The sequence below is a fragment of the Oryx dammah genome, unplaced genomic scaffold, assembly GCF_014754425.2.
Source record: "Oryx dammah isolate SB20612 unplaced genomic scaffold, SCBI_Odam_1.1 HiC_scaffold_9, whole genome shotgun sequence".
In the NCBI taxonomy this organism is placed as follows: Eukaryota; Metazoa; Chordata; class Mammalia; order Artiodactyla; family Bovidae; genus Oryx; species Oryx dammah.
The window spans coordinates 52,216,636-52,236,533 of NW_024070193.1; the positions used below are offsets into that span (position 1 = coordinate 52,216,636).

General features: G+C 41.2%; 1 protein-coding gene and 1 pseudogene across 2 annotated transcripts in view; both read right to left on the reverse strand.

The window, feature by feature from the left end:
• Window positions 1–19,898, reverse strand: part of LOC120867851 (programmed cell death 6 interacting protein) — a 70,861-nt gene that overhangs the window by 42,534 nt on the left and 8,429 nt on the right. For both annotated transcript variants that reach the window (XM_040246287.1, XM_040246286.1), the window contains exons 2-5: window positions 15,109–15,163; window positions 13,682–13,751; window positions 2,917–3,044; window positions 543–696 (exon numbers count right to left, since the gene is read on the reverse strand). In XM_040246287.1, coding sequence (XP_040102221.1) covers window positions 543–696; window positions 2,917–3,044; window positions 13,682–13,751; window positions 15,109–15,163 — 407 coding nt within the window. The remainder of the gene's footprint in view (window positions 1–542; window positions 697–2,916; window positions 3,045–13,681; window positions 13,752–15,108; window positions 15,164–19,898) is intronic.
• Window positions 11,547–12,963, reverse strand: LOC120867853 (annotated as a pseudogene).

The following is a 19,898-nucleotide window of genomic DNA, read 5'->3' on the forward strand; positions in this document are numbered from 1 at the left end:
AAGAATCTAAAAACAGCATGACTCCCCCTACATCCTTATCCCACACCCAGACCAGCAGTCATCATCACATCTTATTTTGTTTATAGCAATTATCTCTCTAAAATTACCTTGGCTACTTAACTTCTTGTTTATCATCTCCCCCATGATAAACTGCAAGCTTTCTAAAAACAGAAATCTTCTCTGTCTGCTGACTCCATCTAGAGCCTATCACAGGGACCAGTGTACAGCTGTACCCAGTAATTACAATATCTGATGAATGAATGAATTTTAAATGTTACAAACCTACATAATTACTACTCCAGGATTCAGTGTTTTAAGATGATAACTACACATTTCATAAAAGACTTCAGAAACAGCCTACATTCTGAACTATGTGTTTGTACCACCTTCAGGTCAGAAAAGCAAAGTTGAAATTTTTCGATGAACCACGGGTCAAAGATGCAAAGATGAAAGTTCTACATTGAACATATTATAATCACCTTATTTTAAAAGCCTGTCACTTCTTTTCCCATGCAACAAAATGGAGAACAAAGTGGAATTACCTCTTGCGGCTTTTAAAAAAAACACTTCTTGGGCCTGGGCCAGCATGATAAGGCTGAGGGTCCCAACAGTGTCTGGAGATATGTCCACAGTGGGCTCTCTATTCAAGGCAGATAAAACGGTCTCTTTAATGTGTAAAAAGGCACCACTAGCAAACTAGAGGAAGGAAAAGGAGAATTTCATTAAAATCTGTAAGAACTCAGCAAGGCACAAAACCACTTCAAATGTTAACTCAGTTCAACTGTTACTGTATTTAAATTCTTATATTATGAAAAACAGACCTAAGACGTCTCACCTACCAACAATAAGAATATTTTTCTAAAAACACTACAGAATAAGATTTAACATGCATTAGACATTCAACAGCAACAAAGTAAACTGATGTGACAAATTGATTCAACTTTTGCAAATACTTCCTCAAAATACAACATGGGAACAGAGGCAGGTATATTATTAAAATGTTTTTAGTCCTAAAATGTTCTTGCTTCAGTCCCAAACTCATCTCTCAAATAATTAAAGAGTACTGACACCTAGTCCTCTGGGGAACAGCAGGACGATCCAAGGCTAAGGATCTTTTCTTTGGCTTTCAGAGCTCCCTGGTAAAACGTTTCCCATCAGATTTTTCTTCTGTTATATTTTGCTTAGCTTCCCAGGTGGCACAGTGGTAAAGAATCCACCTGCCAATGCAGGAGGCACAAGAGACATGGGTCCCATCCCGGTGTCAGAAGATCCCCTGGAGAAGGAAATGGCTACACTCCAGTGTATCTTGCCTGGGAATCCCACAGAGAGAGGAGCCTGGTGGGCTGCAGGCCATGAGGTCACAGAAGAGTCAGACACAACTGAGCACTGCACTGAGGTTAACACGGAAATAACTTTGCATTTATGAAACAACTGACCCTGGGAAAAAGAAAGACATCAGTCTGGGACTGAAAGGAGCTGTGGGTTATGCAGTTAAGCTACACAGACCTAACTCAAGGTTAAGCTGTACCGAAGTGAACATCACACCTGCTGTAGTCAGAAAGCACCACAAAACTAGATGGATGTCTGCAAGGAGCTGACACGCTGAGTAAAGTTAACAGAATCACACACTACAAACGCAAGGGATCTGGTCTCCCATTCACAAATAAGGACTGGAGAGCTACAGAGATTAAAGCACTTACCCAAGGGCAGAGTGTCTTGGCAGCAAATGGCCTGGAGAGAGACTTGGACTCTCCTTCCCTCACACTAGGGGCCTTGCTGTGAGTAGGAGTGGAATGTACCCTCAGTCATTCAGGATGCCCTCTAAGATCTCGCATGCCAACAACTGGAGTTTACAATGAATAGAAAACTAAATAAAATTTTAATTCATTTTCACATTTTAAAAAACCTGCCGCTTATAGCCTCACAAAGGAAAGGTATTTGCATCAGGATTGTCATCTGTGCCCATCCAAAACTGGGAGCATGTTGTGTGGTTAAAGCACACTTTCCTCTCACTTTCTTAGAACAACATTCTTCAACTCCCCTAAACAATGGAAAAGACCAAACTCCACCTCTGAAACAAGCAAACTTCAGAACCATGAGAGACAGTACAAGGACCATTTGGGACTCCCTAAACTTAGAACACCTGAAACCCCAGGGACCACTGCATTAGCACTTCTGCCCTCTGGTCCCCTCGTCTGGAAACGAGAATGACATCATGCAGCGTGCATCACCAAGTGTGCTAGAGAACATGAACGTACTCTGTAAATGATAAAGCCACATAAAACATGAAAACATAATTATAGATTACCACTTCACAATAACCACTTATTTTTCCTTAAGTTGAAGCATAAAAAGCTGAGTCAACAATACAGTCACCAAATAAGAGGCCATTTTAGTAACTGACTGTATGTAAAATCTACACTTAGTTAAGAACATTACATGTCTGACCACATTTAACTATGACCTCTTCACAAGTCTCAGAGGTAAAATTTTCTTGCCAAGAGATCTTCATTTTTGTGACACTGGTGAAATTTTAACTCTCTCTCGCTAAGAAAAATTATGCAAAAATAAGGTACAAATATTTTAAATGAGGTCACGCATTTAAAAGGGACTTGCCAAAGATTTTATCTCAAACAATTAATCATTTTTTCTCCCAACATTTATTGAGCCTTTATTATGTGCCAGGCACTGTGCTAGGTGCTGGGTGTACAACAGTGAGGAAAAACAAAGCTGGGTTTACAAGCACGTTCTTTTACCTAAGGACTTCAAAAAAATGTATCAATTCATTAAAAAGTACATTATTTTTCAAGGAAGCATCTGTATGTAAAGAAACATTTATAAACCCTAATCGCAAATGATTTTCAATTCAATCCAACTCAGTATTGACAGTTAGGTAGTAACTGCTGTTCTGCGTACCTGATAATGTTTAGCAGCGATTTTCAATCCTTCATCATTATCCAGGTTCTGTTCTGCTGCAATCTGGCTAGCTAAGGCTGCACAATTGAACAACACACAGCTCTTTTCATATCCTAAGCTTGCAAGAGCTGTAAAAGATTGAGAAGGAAAAATTCATCAGATTATTTTTTTTCTAAAGAAATGAATGTTTCAAAGAGAAATACTATGACCTCTATCCCACTGGCTCTCACAAAAACAAGTTTCCAGACCTGTTTTCTCACCCATAATCTTCTCCCATATTTCTAGCTGCCCTGCCAGACATCTATTTCCACAACAATATTCTCATCACCTAAAATTCAAGGATCAATAAATTCATCTTTCCTTCCCTTTACATCCACACTATTAGATTCAAAATGAAAAGTCATTCTCACGTCATTTCAAATTCAATTCAAATAAATTCTTCCCATTTTTCCATCAGCTCTCTCAAAATGATACCTTCCCATGACATTCAAACCAGTTTCTCACTTGGTACAAACTCCCACCTGGCCTTCTGTGTCTCACTTCCTTATGTTAATAATGTATCTCTCAGAGGACTAGAAGACTATCTGGTTAAAATACAATTCTGACTAAGACTCTACACATCTCACATCAATTGGGACAGCTACTATCAAACAAAATAGAGGACTTCCCTAGCGGTACAGTGGGTAAGAATCCGCCTGCCAATGCAGAGAACACACAGGTTCAATCCCTGGTCCGGGAAGATTCCACATGCCATGCACGGAGCGACTAAGCCCATGAGCCACAACCACCAAGCCTGAGGGCTGCAGCTCCTGAAGCCCACGTACCTGGAGCCTGTGCCCCACAAGAGAGGCGCCGCAATGAGAAGCCCACTCACCCAGCGGAGAGCAGTCCCGCGCACCCCAACTACTGAAAGCCCCCTCGCAGCAACAAAGCCCCCGCACAACCAAAACTGAGTAAAGAGAATCAAAACTGAGTGGGACAGTTGTCAGCAGGCATGTGGAGAGACTAGGACCATTGTGTACTTTGGTGGAGATGTAAAATGTTGCAGCTGTGTGGAAAACAATACAAAGATCCCTCAAAAAGTTAAGAAATAAAATTACTGCATAATCCAACAATTCCACTTCTGAGTATAAACCCAGAAGAAATGAAAGCAGGGTTTAGTCTCAGGGATATCTGTACATCCATGTTCATATCAGAATGATTCACAGTAGCCAAAAGGAGGAAGCAACTCACGCATTCACTGATTCATGAACAGAAGCAAAACATGGTATAAACTTACAATGGAGTATCATTCAGCTTAAAAAAGTAGGGAAATCCGATCACATACCATAGGATGGATGAATCTTGAGGACATTACACTAAGCAAAACATGCTAGTCACAAAAAGACAAACACTCTATGATGCCACCCACATGAGGTGTCTAAAGCAGTCAAACTTACAGAAACAGAAGGTAGAATGGTGGTCACCAAGTACTGGGGAAAGGGTGAAAAGGAAAGCTGGTATTTAAAGGGCAAAGAGTTTCAGACTGGCAACATCAGAGCGTTCCAGATACGTTTCACAGTGTGAATACACCTAACACCTCTGAACTATATACTTAACATTGGCTAAGACCAGGAATTCCCTGGTAGTCCAGTGGTAAGGACTCGGTGCTTCCACTGCTGGGGCCCAGGTTCAGCCCCTAGCTAGGGAACTAAGAGCCCACAAGCCACACAATGAAGGGGAAAGAAAATTTTTTTTAATTGGTTGCTGCTGCTGCTGCTAAGTCACTTCAGTCATGTCCGACTCTATGCGACTCCGTAGATGGCAGCCCACCAGGCTCCCCCGTCCCTGGGATTCTCTAGGCAAGAACACTGGAGTGGGTTGCCATTTCCTTCTCCAATGCATGAAAGTGAAAAGGGAAAGTGAAGTCACTCAGTCGTGCCCAACTCTAGCGACCCCATGGACTGCAGCCCACCAGGCTCCTCCGTCCATGGGATTTTCCAGGCAAAATTGGTTAAGATAGTATATTTTATGTTATGGTTTTTTTTAAACACATATACACACACACACAAGAAGAACAAATTCAATCATAGTCGCATTCAAGATCTCACATAATGTGCCAGATACTGAAAACCAAGCAAACTAATCATAAGGCTTCTGACAAAACCACTGAACAAACCACCCAGGAAAATCAAAATAACATTACAGCTATGTGTTTGTGCCATACAGAAGTGTCATAAAGTAAAACAGTTGTTATGTAGCACTTTAGTAGTCTCCCCTGTAATTACAGCCAGCTTTTAGCTTGCCCCCAACCTAATTCTAGCCTCTGCAGCATAAAGCAGACACACACACCAGCTACTCTAGCCTCAGTTCAGTTCAGTCACTCAGTCACGGCCGACTCTTTAGGACCCCATGGACTGCAGCACACCTGACTTCCCTGCCCATCACCAACTCCTGGAGCTTGCTCAAAGTCATGTTCATTGAGTCAGTGATGCCATCCAACCATCTCATCCTGTCGTCCCCTTCTCCTCCAGCCTTCAATCTTTTGCAGCATCTTTTCCAATGAGTCAGTTCTTCCCATCAGGCAGCCAAAGCACTGGAGTTTCAGCTTCAGCATCAGTCCTTCCAATGAATATTCAGGACTGATTTCCTTTAGGATGGGCTGGTTGGATCACCTTACAGTCCAAGGGACTCTCAAGAGTCTTCTCCAACACCACAGTTCAAAAGCATCAATTCTGCAACACTCAGCTTTCTTTATGGTCCAACTTTCACAGCCATACATGACTACTGGAAAAACCATAGCTTTGACTAGACAGACCTTTGTCAGCAAGGTAATGTCTCTGCTTTCTAATAATATGCTGTCTAGGTTGGTCATAGCTTTTCTTCCAAGGAGCAAGCATCTTGACCTGCATACAAATTTCTCAAGAGGCAGGTAAGGTGGTCTGGTATTCCCATCTCTTTCAGAATTTTCCAGTTTGTTGTGATTCACACATTCAAAGGCTCTGGCGTAGGCAATAAAGCAGATGTTTTTCTGGAACTCTCTCGGTTTTTTGATGATTCAACAGATGTTGGCAATTTGATCTCTGGTTCCTCTGCCTTTTCTAAAACCAGCTTGAACATCTGCAAGTTCACGGTTCAACATTCTGCTGAATCCTGGCTTGGAGAATTCTGAGCATTACTCTACTAAGTATGTGAGATGAGTGCAACTGTGCAGTAGTTTGAACATTCCTTGGCAATGCCTTTCTTTGGAACTGGAATGAAAACTGACCTTTTCCAGTCCTGTGGTCACTGCTGAGCTTTCCAAATTTGCTGGCATATTGGTGCAGCACTTTCACAGGATCAACTTTTAGGATTCAAAACAGCTCAACTGGAATTCCATCATCTCCACTAGCTTTGTTCATAGTGATGCTTCCTAAGGCCCACTTGACTTAGCATTCCAGGATGTCTGGCTCTAGGTGAGTGATCACACCATCGTGATTATCTGGGTCATGAAGATCTTTTTTGTATAGTTCTTCTGTGTATTCTTGCTACCACCTCTTTTTAATATCTTCTGCTTCTGTTACGTCCATACTACTTCTGTCCTTATTGTGCCCATCTTTGCATGAAATGTTCCCTTGGTATCTCTAATTTTCTTGAAGAGATCTCTAGTCTTTCCCATTCTACTGCTTTCCTCCATTTCTCTGCACTGTTCACTTAAGAAGGCTTTCTTATCTCTCCTTGCTGTTCTCTGGAACTCTGCATTCAGATAGGTACATCTTTCCTCTTCTCCTTTGCCTTTCGCTTCTCTTCTTTTCTCAGCTATTTGTAAGGCCTCCTCAGACTACCATTTTGCCTTTTTGTATTTTTTTTTCCGTGGGGATGGTCTTGATCACTGCCTCTTGTACAGTGTTACGAACCTCCATCCATAGATCTTCAGGCACTCTTGTCTATCAGATCTAATCCCTTGAATCCATTTGTCACTTCTACTGTATAATTGTAAGGGATTTGATTTAGGTCATATCTGAATGGTCTGGTGGTTTTCCCTACTTTCTTCAATTTAAGTCTGAATTTGGCAATAAGGAGTTCATGATCTGAGCCATAGTCAGCTCCCAGTCTTGTTTTTGCTGACCATATAGAGCTTCTCCATCTTTGGCTGCAAAGAATATAATCAATCTGATTTCAGTACTGACCGTCTGGTGATGCCCATGTGTAGAGTGGTCTCTTGGGTTGTTGGAAGAGGGTGTTTGCTATGACCAATGGCATTCTCTTGGCAAAACTGTTAGCCTTTCCCTGCTGCATTTTGCACTCCAAGGTCAAACCTGCCTGTTACTCCAGGTATCTCTTGACTTTCTACTTTTGCATTCCAGTCCCCTATAATGAAAAGGACATCTTTTGGGGGTGTTAATTCTAGAAGGTCTTGTAGGTCTTCACAGAACCACTCAACTTCAGTTTCTTTGGCATTCGCAGTTGGGGCATAGACTTGGATTACTGTGATAATGTACAGCTTGCCTTGGAAATGACCAGAGAGCATTCTGTCATTTTTGAGATTGCACCCAAGTACTGCATTTCAGACTCTTATTGACATATAATGGCCATTTGAATTCACCCATTCCAGTCCATTTTAGTTCACTGATTCCTAAAACATCAACATTCACTCTTGCCATTTCCTATTTGACCACTGCCAATTTGCCTTGATTCATGGACCTAACTTTCCTGTGCAACATCGTTCTTTACACCACTGGACTTTACTCCCATCACCAGTCACAGCCACAACTGGGCATTGTTTTCGCTTTGGCTCTGTCTCTTCATTCTTTCTGGAGTTACTTCTCCACTCTTCTCCAGTAGCATACTGGGCACCTGCAGACCTAAGGAGTTCATCTTTCAGTGTCATATTTTTTTGCCTTCTCATACTCGATTGACCTGAGTCTGAGTGAACTCTGGGAGTTGGTGGACAGGGAGGCCTGGCGTGCTGTGATTCATGGGGTCGCAAAGAGTCTGACACAATTGAGCGACTGAACTGAACTGAACTGTTCATGGGGTTCTCAAGGCAAGAATACTCAAGAATACTCTAACCTACTTTCTTAGATAAATGTATTAACAATCTACAATAACCAGGAGCAGAACACACAAAAAAATTAAGATCAAGGTGAACTAAAATCTGAACCCAGAATAAACAAAAACAATTCCCGTAATAGAAAGCAACATTTCCAAGATCCTCATGAGCATCCTTAAAAGAGACTCAAAGACAGTACATCCATAAAACAAGTACAGGATGTTATTAAAAAAGAATAATCCATGAAGAAGAAAAAGTCCCTGGAAATGAAAATTTGATTTTTCAAAAGAAAGGTTAGAAAATATCTAAGCAGCCCATAAAGAGGGAAAGAAAGGGAAAATGTGAAAGTTTTGAGTGAGTAGCTCAGAAAAGCAGGCTCAATTAATTCAGTATTCCAAAGAGAAGAGAGGGAAGAAATGAAGAAATTATCAAAGAAAAAACATAATTCTAATTAATTCAACAAATATTAATATATATGCAAGCCAGTATAGCTGAAAAAAGCGGAGACAAGGGACAAAATGGGAGGCAATGTTGTCAGGGAGGTAAGAGAGTCAAGTTTTGCTGCAATGCTTTCGTGTTTACTCTGAGGGAGGCGGGAAGTAAACAGTTTTGAAGAGAGGTGCACTCAGCCCACCCGGGGACAGCAGGCAGCAGGGAAGCAGCGCTGGCAGAAGGCAGGAATGAGGACAGTCAGCTGCTGCAACAGGCGCAAGGGGTGACTGGCTCCAAACAGAGGGGACAGCAAAAGTGCTAAGAAGTGACTGTAGTTTGAATAACTTTCACAGAAAATCTGATAGGATCTGCTGGTGAATTCACTGAATGTGGGGAATGAAGTGAAACAATTTCAAGAATGATGCCAAGCTTCTTGACATAAGCACTAGGTGCCAGTATTTCAAACCAAATTCATGTGAGAACAAACCACAGACATTTTCACCCAAGGAGAGATGCAGATCTTTGACCTTTTCTAAGACAGTTATATAAGAATATATTCCAGGGACTTCCCTGGCGGTCCACTGGTTAAGAATCCACCTGCCAATGCAGAGGACACAGGTCTGATCCCTGGTCTGGGAAGATCCCACATGCCACGGGGCAACTAAGCCTGGGGGCCACAGCTACTACAGCCTGCACACCCTAGAGCCGGTGCTCCACAGTGAGAGAAGCCACGGCAAGGAGAAGCCCCCACTCACCAAGCTATAAAAAGCCCGCACACAGCAGGACCCAGCACAGTCAAAACTAAAAATAAAACAAAAACAAACAAAAAAAGAATATACTCCAGTGAAGGAGGAACACACAATATTCAGAAAACAATGATTCTAACCTAAAGGATAATCGTTATAGAGCAGCTTTAGACAGCAAACAGCTCACGCTCAAGAAAGAACAGAAGACACCAAAGGGAACAGAGGAGCCACTCAGGAAGAGGGGAGTCGAGAGAGATAAATAATGAGACTGAGAGTTTGCAGAATCTTGAGACTATGATAAAAGCACAGAATGTATGTGTTGGTGGAGCAATTAAAACTTGTAAACATACACACAGAGCCGTACAAGTGACAGTGTAAATATGAAAACAGCTCATCCAATATATGACCATCAGTTGACTTCAAGAAGAATGAAACATACTCCAAGCAACAGATAAAAGTAAACTTTTATATACAAAATATATATCCCAGCCGATTATATTTCCCATAAACATTATCATCCCAGGTCGTAGTCTGCCATTTTATTTTCACCATTTCTTATCCAGGAAGCAGCAATCACTTTGGGTTTTATACAGAAGGTGTCCTAAGGAGACCAACTCTGGAGCCCCGAGTTACATAGCAGCTCTCACCTGTAACATGTCTTTTATTGGATATTCAGGGGACACAGGTCTACATGTCAACAAATATATATTTGTATTATCATTCTTAATACTTTAAATTACACAATATTCTAAGGAATGGGCAGCCCATGCTTCATTTACCCTAAACATTATTAATGGACATTTAATCCGCCATAACTGCTACTAGAAATGCCTTGATCTCTACCTCCTGTTTTATATATGCACTCAATTCTTTTCCATCCCAGTTCCTCTAGGATCTTAGTTCATCAACTTTACCTATCTCACTTAAGTGTCTCCTAGTTCTATTGATACCTGCTCCTTATTCCTAGCCAAAGAATCTGCTTGTCACAGCAGCACTGGAAGTCCTTTTCTTGATCTTGCCTCTCTCTCAGCATAATGATCCCTTTGTTCCCAAATCGTCACTGCATATTTTCTGAACTGAGCTGTTCAGCACCCACATGTTGTTCACATTTCCTAACTTCTGGTCCACTCCTCAACCCAACAAAACCTGACTTCAGCCCGCCCTAGGGAAACTTCTTTCTCCTCCTGTGTTGTGCTGTGCTTAGTTGCTCAGTCGTGTCCGACTCTTTGCGACCCCATGGACTGTATCCCACCAAGCTACTCTGTCCACAGAGATTCTCCAAGCAAGAATACTGGAGTGGGTTGCCATGCCCTCCTCCAGGGGATCTTCCCAACCCAGGGATCGAACCCAGGTCTCCAGCATTGCAGGTGGATTCTTTATCGACTGAGCTAGAAAATTTTACAACCTTCTTTGACCTCCACCACAACTCTGTCAACGATGTTTCAACATGAAACTCACATGCAGGCATTTTCAAAGAGATGAATTACAGTGGCCCACCCTGCAATGTCCTCCTTTCACATCTGGCATACTGTATCTTTGTCTGTAAATACAATCAGTATTTCTAACATTTTCCCCAGGTAGCTGCAACATGCAGCCAGGTTTGGGAACCACTGGACTGCAAAACCTCTGAAACTCTTCTGCACAACCTCTGAAACTCTTCTGGAATTCAATCCTGTCTCTATTTTCCCCTGGTTCTTCCAAGATCTAAAAGCCTTTTCTCAACCTCATTCCCAGCAAACTCTTCCTCTTATTTCCCCTGAAAGCTATACTCCCTAGTTTGGCTTTCATACTTTTCCGAACCTACAATCTACCAGAGAAGACAAATTTATTATCTTTTAAGGAAACTGTTCCTAAATCTACGTCTCCACCTCTTTTGAGTTTTAAATAAATTACATCTAAATGCCAAAGAGAAATTTCTACCCAGATATAACACAGAAAAGTCAAACTTGACCTGTCTATTGAAAAGAATAATTATCCGCAGGTCAAACCAAGTTACAAATCTTGAAGTCAAGCATCAACTCCTTCTGACAGAGAGCCAGCAGGTCCATCAGTTCTCACCTCTGAATCCTCTCTCAAAACCATCCTTTCCCCAACCCACGGACACGATACTTGGTCTAATCTCTTCAACTGGTAATTCTCCCTTACCAGTTTAATGGGTCTGTTTCTCTCTAGTCTCTGGATTTAGGCCTTTTGAGTCATATCTAGTTTCATTAAATCTTAGAAAGTCATTCATCTTTCTAAACCAGTTTTAGTAAGAATAGTGCCTTTTCTCACTGTGCTGAGAGGGAATTTAGTTAGATAATATGTATAAAGGCCTTTCACAGTGCCCAGGTATAATAAGCTATGAGGGAAGAACACAAATTGATAGCACATTTGCAGCTCTTCACAATCTACTCTCCAATGGCTTCACCCTCCAAAATCCCCAAATCCCCCATAGTTTCTTTTTTTTTTTTTTCCTGTAAAATCATTTTATTTTCTGCAAGGTAAACATTTTTCTTAGGCATTGTTACCAGAACAACCTCTTTGTAGGGTTTTATAGTTTGGAATAACTATATATTTTTTTTAAAATTGTATTTATTTTATAGAGTTGTAATACAAAAAATGATTTATAGGCTATATTTTTTAGGAAGAAGTTACTAGACTATATTCCTATTGAAGAAACTTTCCTATTTAAATCTATGATATGGAATGAAAAGATGATTAAAAAGTCTTCTGATCAAAAAGCTTGAGATCATCAAAGGAATGTTTAGTTTCCTCCACAGAGAGCCACCAGGATTTTTTCATAATCTCCTTTGGTTTCATCCAGGATGGCTTGACAGAGAGATGCCATACAACTTCTGATAGCATGCTTTGATGTCATTCATGTCGATTTCAGAGCGGGAAACCATAATCCTGATCAGTGTCTTATGACGAGTTCCAACACCCTTCATAGCCTGATGGAGCTTCTCAGCAAAGAACACTGGCTTGTTTGTCGCACACTTCACAATAACTGTGAGGCACTTCTCGATGTCACCTTTCAACTGCAAGTCCAGAACTTTGTTCATGTCACCCTTACTGTGCCTGGAATCTTTCTGAAACACTCTGCGAAGACGAGGCGAGCTCCTGGTGTAAGAATGGCAGTGAGCACATTCGAATCTGTCCCTCTTCTTCTTTCTCCTGCTTCCTATAAGGCCCTGGCATCTGAATCAGCCAAGTCGCCATTTACAGCAAACTCCTCAGATCGGTCACCCTTAGCAAGAGAAAGCAAAGCCTTCTCATAATCTCCAGATGTGTCTGAGGCGATGTCTTTAGCCAGATCTCTCTTCAGTTCTTCTCTATAGACTCTGTTAATTTCTCTGATTTCTCTGTTAGTTCTTGATGCCAGAATTTCATTCAGAGTGTCTTCATCAGTCCCAAGGCCCTTCATGGCAGCACGGAGCTCTTCGGCACCAAACTGGACTGGAGTTTTCAATAGAGCCAAAACAGCTTCCTCAAGGTGACCGAGGAGGGCTTTCTTCAGAACTTCATCCAGGGGCTTTCCTTTCTCCTGCAGATAGGCTGCTTTGATCTGCTGACGCTGTGCATTGTTTCTCTTAGTCAGAATTTCAATGATGGTTGCTTCATCCACACCTTTAACTGTGATTGCTTTATGCAAGGCCTCAACATCCGAGGATGGATTGAAGGTAGGATAGGGGCACACTGCTGACCCAGGACCACCTTTGGATCCTTTCACAGTTTTAATGTATTCTTGTTCTTCATTTTCAATAAACCAGGCCTGCTTGAGGAATTCAGATACCATTGCCATTTTTGAAGGATCTTTTTGTTTTTTTCACCTCCCTACAAAGAACTAAAGAGAGAGTCTCCTCTGAACGGTTTGTGGTCCCCAAATCCCCCACAGTTTCAACTCTTAGCAATAATTATATTAATATGTATTAATACAATAACTTATACTATATGACACTGTTATATAATATTATATAGTATATATCCTATAATGCATACACATTATAGTTATATGTAATATTATTCATTGTAGCTAATATTTATTGAGCCTTGTTCTAAGGACTTTACATGTATTCCACTCATTTAACAATCCCACTTCAGAGATGAGAAAATTAACACACAGAAAGATTAACATGATAAGCTTGTAGATAAAAAAAGCCTTCACTCTTCTGACTTTTGGTTATGATATTCTACCTGTAACATTATTTTCTACCTGGAAAAAACAAATTCATCTTTCAAGGATTCATTCAAACATCATGTGCATTCAAGAGCAGAATTAACTACTTCCTTGTCTAGATGCCCATAAGTTTCTTCAGAGATTAGTATACTTCACATTATACTTTAAAATGATCAGCTATCTTCCAACCAGACTGAATACAACTATGTTGTTCAGTTTTAAAACTAGCAGAATGCCTGGCAAGACGTAGGCTCTCTACAAGTATTTGGAAATTTCATTAAAAGTTGAAGTTAAAAAGAAAACGAAACATAAAAATTTTTATTTACAAAGAGTCATTAGGAGAGCAATTTTGGAGACTAAAACAACCCAAAATAGTTAGAACAAATTTCCTGTCATTTTTATTTAAAGATTACATACCCAATTTTACCGATCCTCCAAAAAGTGAACCTTTATCAAAAGCATCCTTCCACGTAAATGTCAAGCAGATCTTGATAGAAAGAGGGGGAAAAAAAGAAAATTATGTTACCTTCCTGAATCTCATTAACTATTCTCTTTCAAAAAAAATCCACAGTGAAGAAAAGGACAAAAGCTTCAATCTGTCTAAAACACTGTCTTTTCTAACCAGCCAACTCCTTTTCCTTTTTGTGAGCCATGAAGTGTTCTTTTCTGGAAGGAAAGTCCGGGCAGCAGGATATCTGCAATGTCGCTCTCCAGCAGTAATCACACACACACTATCTTCTCCAGGGCACACGGCCTTCCTCGTCCTCACAAATGCACAATGACCTGAACAGAACAGGCACTTGAGGAGGAGGATTTCCAGGATGACATAAAATTTTATTTCTTCATTTGGGTGATGGCTAGACGTGTATATTCACTTCGTGACGACTCAGGCTATACACCATTTGTTAACTGTTCTGTGTGTGTTTTATACACGAATAAAAAGTTTACTTAATTAAAAACTGCATCTCACTCTAAACTATTCCACAGTGTGAAGGTTAAAAAGAACTTAGCCTCTTTTAAATTATGTATTGCAATCCAATACAAAATTTTTCAACTATGGCTGAGAGAAATTTTCAATACATCTGAAAGGAGAGACAGTAACACAAGTAACTCCCATACACACATCAGTCTTCTGCCCTTCCCCGTTCATCTACCCACACTTTCCAATCCAAACACCAACACACACATACTTTTTCTCTTGGGGTATTTTAAAGCAAGTCTCACCACATTACTTGACTTGTAAAAACTTTATGCTTATTTTGTACAAACTGTTTTAAAATTTAGAAATGTCACAACAATTAAAAACTTTTAACAAGTCTCCCAAATATAAGTGCAAGAAATCATCAGCACTTTCAATGTCTATCTTTAAAGAGAAAGACTGACATTCCTACAGGGTAACACCTAATCAGAACAGTATTTGCAAGTTTATATACAAATGCAACTTGGGCAAATAATTTTTAAAGCACATAAACTGAAATTAAATACGTTCTGAATCATATAGTTTCCTACGTTATTCTGTAAAAACCAAAGCAAAGGACATCACAGATTATCTTGGTCCATACTTCCTACAGATAAAAAATGCAGGAAGAAAAATACAATCCAATGCACTACCTGATCACAGAAGTGACTCAGGAACGGCATAAACAGAATTTCCAAGAGACACTTCAAAGCAGCACAGATTCATAACAGATGGGCTTAAAAGTTTTTCATTTTAAAAGTGTTATAAAAACCTAGAGATAGTGAAGAGGCACCATTTATTTTAATAAAATACCATGGGTAAGAGGAAATGGGTGATTTACCATCATCACATGTAACTTTAAAACAAATTAAAATTAATGACTTACCTGGTTTTCAGAAAATGGAAATTTGGGTTCAATGGAACAGATCTGATCATAGTATCTGAAAAGGAGAGCAAATTTGTTTATTTTTACTTTTGTTTCCCTTGACTGAGGAGGCATAAAAAGATATTACTAAGACTCATATCAAACAGTGCATTTTGTTTTCTTCTAGAAGTTTTATGGCTTCAGCTCTAACATCTAGAAGTCTTTAATCCATTTTGAATTTATTTTTGTCCATGGTGTGAGAAGTAATCCAGTTTTCCCAACACCATTTACTTTAGAAGCTTTTTCCCTATTGTATAGGAGATCAGGCGTACAAATGTCTAGTGGAAAATAAATGAGCCACAGATATGGAATGTACAGTGTGGGGAACGTGGCTAATAGTTACGTAATGTCTTTGTATGGTGGCGAACAGCATCTAAACATACTAGGATTACTTTGAAATGTACAGAAATACTGAATCGCTATGCTGTGAGACAGAAACTAACACAGTGTTGTGGGGCAATTCTACTTCAAAAACACACACACACAGAAAAAGAGATCCGATTTTCGGTTACCAGAGGTGGGGACTTGAGGGAGGACGAACTGGATAAAGGCGGTCTAAAGGTACAAACTTCTAGTCATAAGGTAGCTACTGATACCAGGGCTGTCAAACACAGTGTGATACATACAATTAACAGTGCTTTATATATTATATATGAAAGTTGTTAAGAGGTAAATCCTAAGTGTTCTCACCACAAGGAAAAAGATTTCTATTTCTTTAATTTTGTATCTATATATGATGATGGATATTCACTAAACTTAAAGTCTCACCAGTTCATGACTTACATCAAATCCTTATGCTGTACTACACCTTAAACTTACACAGAGCTAAGTGTCAATTGCATCTCCATAAATCAGGAAGAAAAAGGAACAATAAAAAATAATTAATCAATATAAAAACCAGTCAAAACCTATAATTACCAAAGCTAAATATTACACACATTTATATAAATACAACTGGTTTAAGAGTATACTTAAAATTATGCATGCTTACTTTGAGTGGCCCACAAATTACATTTCAGTCAGCCATTTTAAAATTAACATAGTCTTTTAACGTGTAAACCTGTAGCTAAAATGCATGCAATGAAAAAACTGTTAACAAAAAACTCTTAGCACCAAAGAAAAATATTTGTCTACTATTGTTGTCTAAAAGCAAACTAACCTCTGCCTAGGTAACCAATGCATTTCTTAAAATATTATTTCCTATTCAGGTAATTGTTTACATCCACTGGACAAATTAATACCTCTGGTAAACTACTGATTAAAAGCAGGTTTGCTGCTGCTGCTGCTAACTCGCTTCAGTCGTTTCCAACTCCGTGCGACCCCATAGACGGCAGCCCACCAGGTTCCCTCGTCCCTGGGATTCTCCAGGCAAGAACACTGGAGTGGGCTGCCATGTCCTTCTCCAATGCGTGAAAGTGAAGCGGCTCAGTCGTGTCTGACTCTTCGCGACCCCATGGACTACAGCCCACCAGGCTCCTCCATCCGTGGGATTTTCCAGGCAAGAGTGCTGGAGTGGGGTGCCACTGCCCAGGTTTCAGTTCAGTTCAGTCGCTGAGTCGTGTTCGACTCTTTGCGACCCCATGATCGCAGCACGCCAGGCCTCCCTGTCCATCACCAACTCCCGGAGTTCACTCAGACTCACATCTATCGAGTCCATGATGCCATCCAGCCATCTCATCCTCGGTCGGCCCCTTCTCCTCCTGCCCCCAACCCCTCCCAGCATCAGGGTCTTTTCCAATGAGTCAGCTCTTCGCATGAGGTGGCCAAAGTACTGGAGTTTCAGCTTTAGCATCATTCCTTCCAAAGAACACCCAGGGCTGATCTCCTTCAGAATGGACTGGTCGGATCTCCTTGCAGTCCAAGGGACTCTCAAGAGTCTTCTCCAACACCACAGTTCAAAAGCATCAATTCTTCGGCGCTCAGCCTCCTTCACAGTCCAACTCTCACATCCGTACATGACCACAGGAAAAACCACAGCCTTGACTAGACAGACCTTTGTTGGCAAAGTAACGTCTCTGCTTTTGAATATGCTATCTAGGTTGGTCATAACTTTCCTTCCAAGGAGTAAGCATCTTTTAATGTCATGGTTGCAATCACCATCTGCAGTGATTTTGGAGCCCAAAAAAATAAAGCCTGACACTGTTTCCACTGTTTCCCCATCTATTTCCCATGAAGTGATGGGACCGGATGCCATGATCTTCGTCTTCTGAATGTTGAGCTTTAAGCCAACTTTTTCACTCTCCTCTTTCACTTTCAAGAGGCTTTTTAGTTCCTCTTCACTTTCTGCCATAAGGGTGGTGTCATCTGCATGTCTGAGGTTCTTGATATTTCTCCCGGCAATCTTGATTCCAGCTTGTGCTTCCTCCAGCCCAGCGTTTCTCATTATGTACTCTGCATAGAAGTTAAATAAACAGGGTGACAATATACAGCCTTGACATACTCCTTTTCCTATTTGGAACCAGTGTGTTGTTCCATGTCCAGTTCTAACTGTTGCTTCCTGACCTGCATATAGTTTTCTCAAGAGTTGAACAGTTCTATGAAGAACTACAAGACCTTTTAGAACTAACACCCAAAAAAGTTGTCCTTTTCATTATAGGGGACTGGAATGCAAAAGTAGGAAGTCAAGAGACACCTGGAGTAACAGGCAAATTTGGCCTTGGAGTACGGAATGAAGCAGGGCAAAGGCTAATAGAGTTTTGCCAAGAGAACGCACTGGTCATAGCAAACACCCTTTTCCAACAATACAGGAGAAGACTCTACACATGGACATCACCAGCTGGTCAACACCAAAATCAGACAATCACTTAGGGCCCAGAATTTTCCCTTCACAATTTACCACAGTCAGTCATGTATTAATCAGTTCTAAACTCCCTAAGAGCAGGAACTGGATCTTATTTGCTAAGCTTCATTGCTAGCTCCAAACAAAAGAATCAGCAAAATGCAAAGTTTCCAAAAAGCAACCTTTTTATCTCTGAAAAGCAAAACCTGAGATTCTGTTTTGAGAACAAATAGGAACTACTAAAGAATACGTCCATAAAGAGACAAGCAAATACAGAGACTCTGAGGCCACAGAGCCCCTAAGAGCGAGCCAGCATAGCAAGGGGGCCAACAGGGCTACAGAGCAGGGCTCCCCACACTTGGTCTTTGGGCTTCCCAGGTGGCTCAGTGGTAAAGAATCTACCTGCCAGTGCAGGAGACGTGGGTTCGATCCCCGGGTTGGGAAGACCCCATGGAGGAGGAAGTGGCAATCCTCTCAGGCATTCTTGCCCGGAGAATTCCACAGACAGAGGAGCATGACGGGCTACGGTCCACAGGGTTGCAAAGAGTTGGATATGACTGAGCACATCCTAGGCCTTGCCAGAACAAAGGCAAAAATCAAGGCTAATATGCAGGTACCTGTTACCACAAAGAGAAAACATCTGCCCTGCCCTGCACCCTTTCCACCTGCTTGGGCCACCTCAGATGATGGGATCTCTAGGGGCAGATATCTAACTACCATCAGCTGAAGTTCTCTGAAGGAAGAGTATTCAGTCAGGCGGTGAGAAGCCCAGGAGACAGAGGTGGGTAGTGGTCAATGCAGTCAGTTTTTATCTCTGGCCTGGTGACACTCAAATTATGGCATGCCTTCCTCCCTTGCCAGAGTCCAGCCATCTCAACCTGGACAGCTGGCAAGAGATAAGGCGACGTGCTGAGTCACCAATTCCTGGTTCGAGATTACAGCATTCACTGCCAAGCAGAACACCCAATGTGTAGTGACACCTAAGCAAGTCCTGGGCAGCAGTGAGACCTGGCTACCGGCCAGGGAGGCAGACACAGAAAATAAAAGGGAGGACGGGGCACAGGGGAGCACCCTACCCAGCCCTCCAAGGCTCCCAGTGCCAACCCGCTAGAGAGTGCCCCAGACCATACAAAAGCAGCTGGGCAGGCCTTCATTTGCTGCCCTCTGCTCTAAACTGGAAGCAGCAGGAGGAGATGAAAATACTCGCTCTGCAAATGGATCAAGGAAAAAAGAAAGGCTACAAAGAACATACCAAATTTCTTTATATCTATTTACTCCAAAGCTCTTGGGGTTAACTCTCAAAATTTGACTTGTGTGGGTAACAGTACATTTATATCCTACATTTAAATGCCTAAAAGCTACGTGATGAAATTCTCAAAGTAAAATAAGTGTCTTAGGATAGGTTGGCTTCCTTTGTGGTTGAGACGGTAAAGAATCTGCCTGCAATACAGGAGACCCAGGTTCAATCCTTGGGTCGGGAAGATGCCCTGAAGAAGGAAATGGCAATCCACCCCAGTATTCTTGTTTAGAGAACTCCATGGTGACTGCATGGTATGGCAAAGGGTGACATGACTCTGGCATGAACCAGGAGTTGGTGACTCAGAAAGTTGCCTTATCTCCTGCCAGATGTCCAGGCTGAGATGGCTGGACTCTCTGGCAAGGGAGGAAGGGCTTCCCTGGTGGCTCAGCTGATAAAGAATCTGCCTGTAATGCAGGAGACCTGGGTTCAATCCCTGGGTTGGGGAGATCCTTTGGAGATCTACCCACTTCAGTATTTTGGCATGGAGAATTCCATGGACTGTGTAGTCCATGGGGTCACAAGGAGTCGGACATGACTGAGCAACTTTCATTTTAGGATAGGTTATATAACATGAAATTTAAGTATGAAAAAAATGAAACATAAGTTCAGTAGTCACTGGAAATCATTAATACCTGATTTTATAGTATGGAGTAAACTCCACAAAGAAACTTA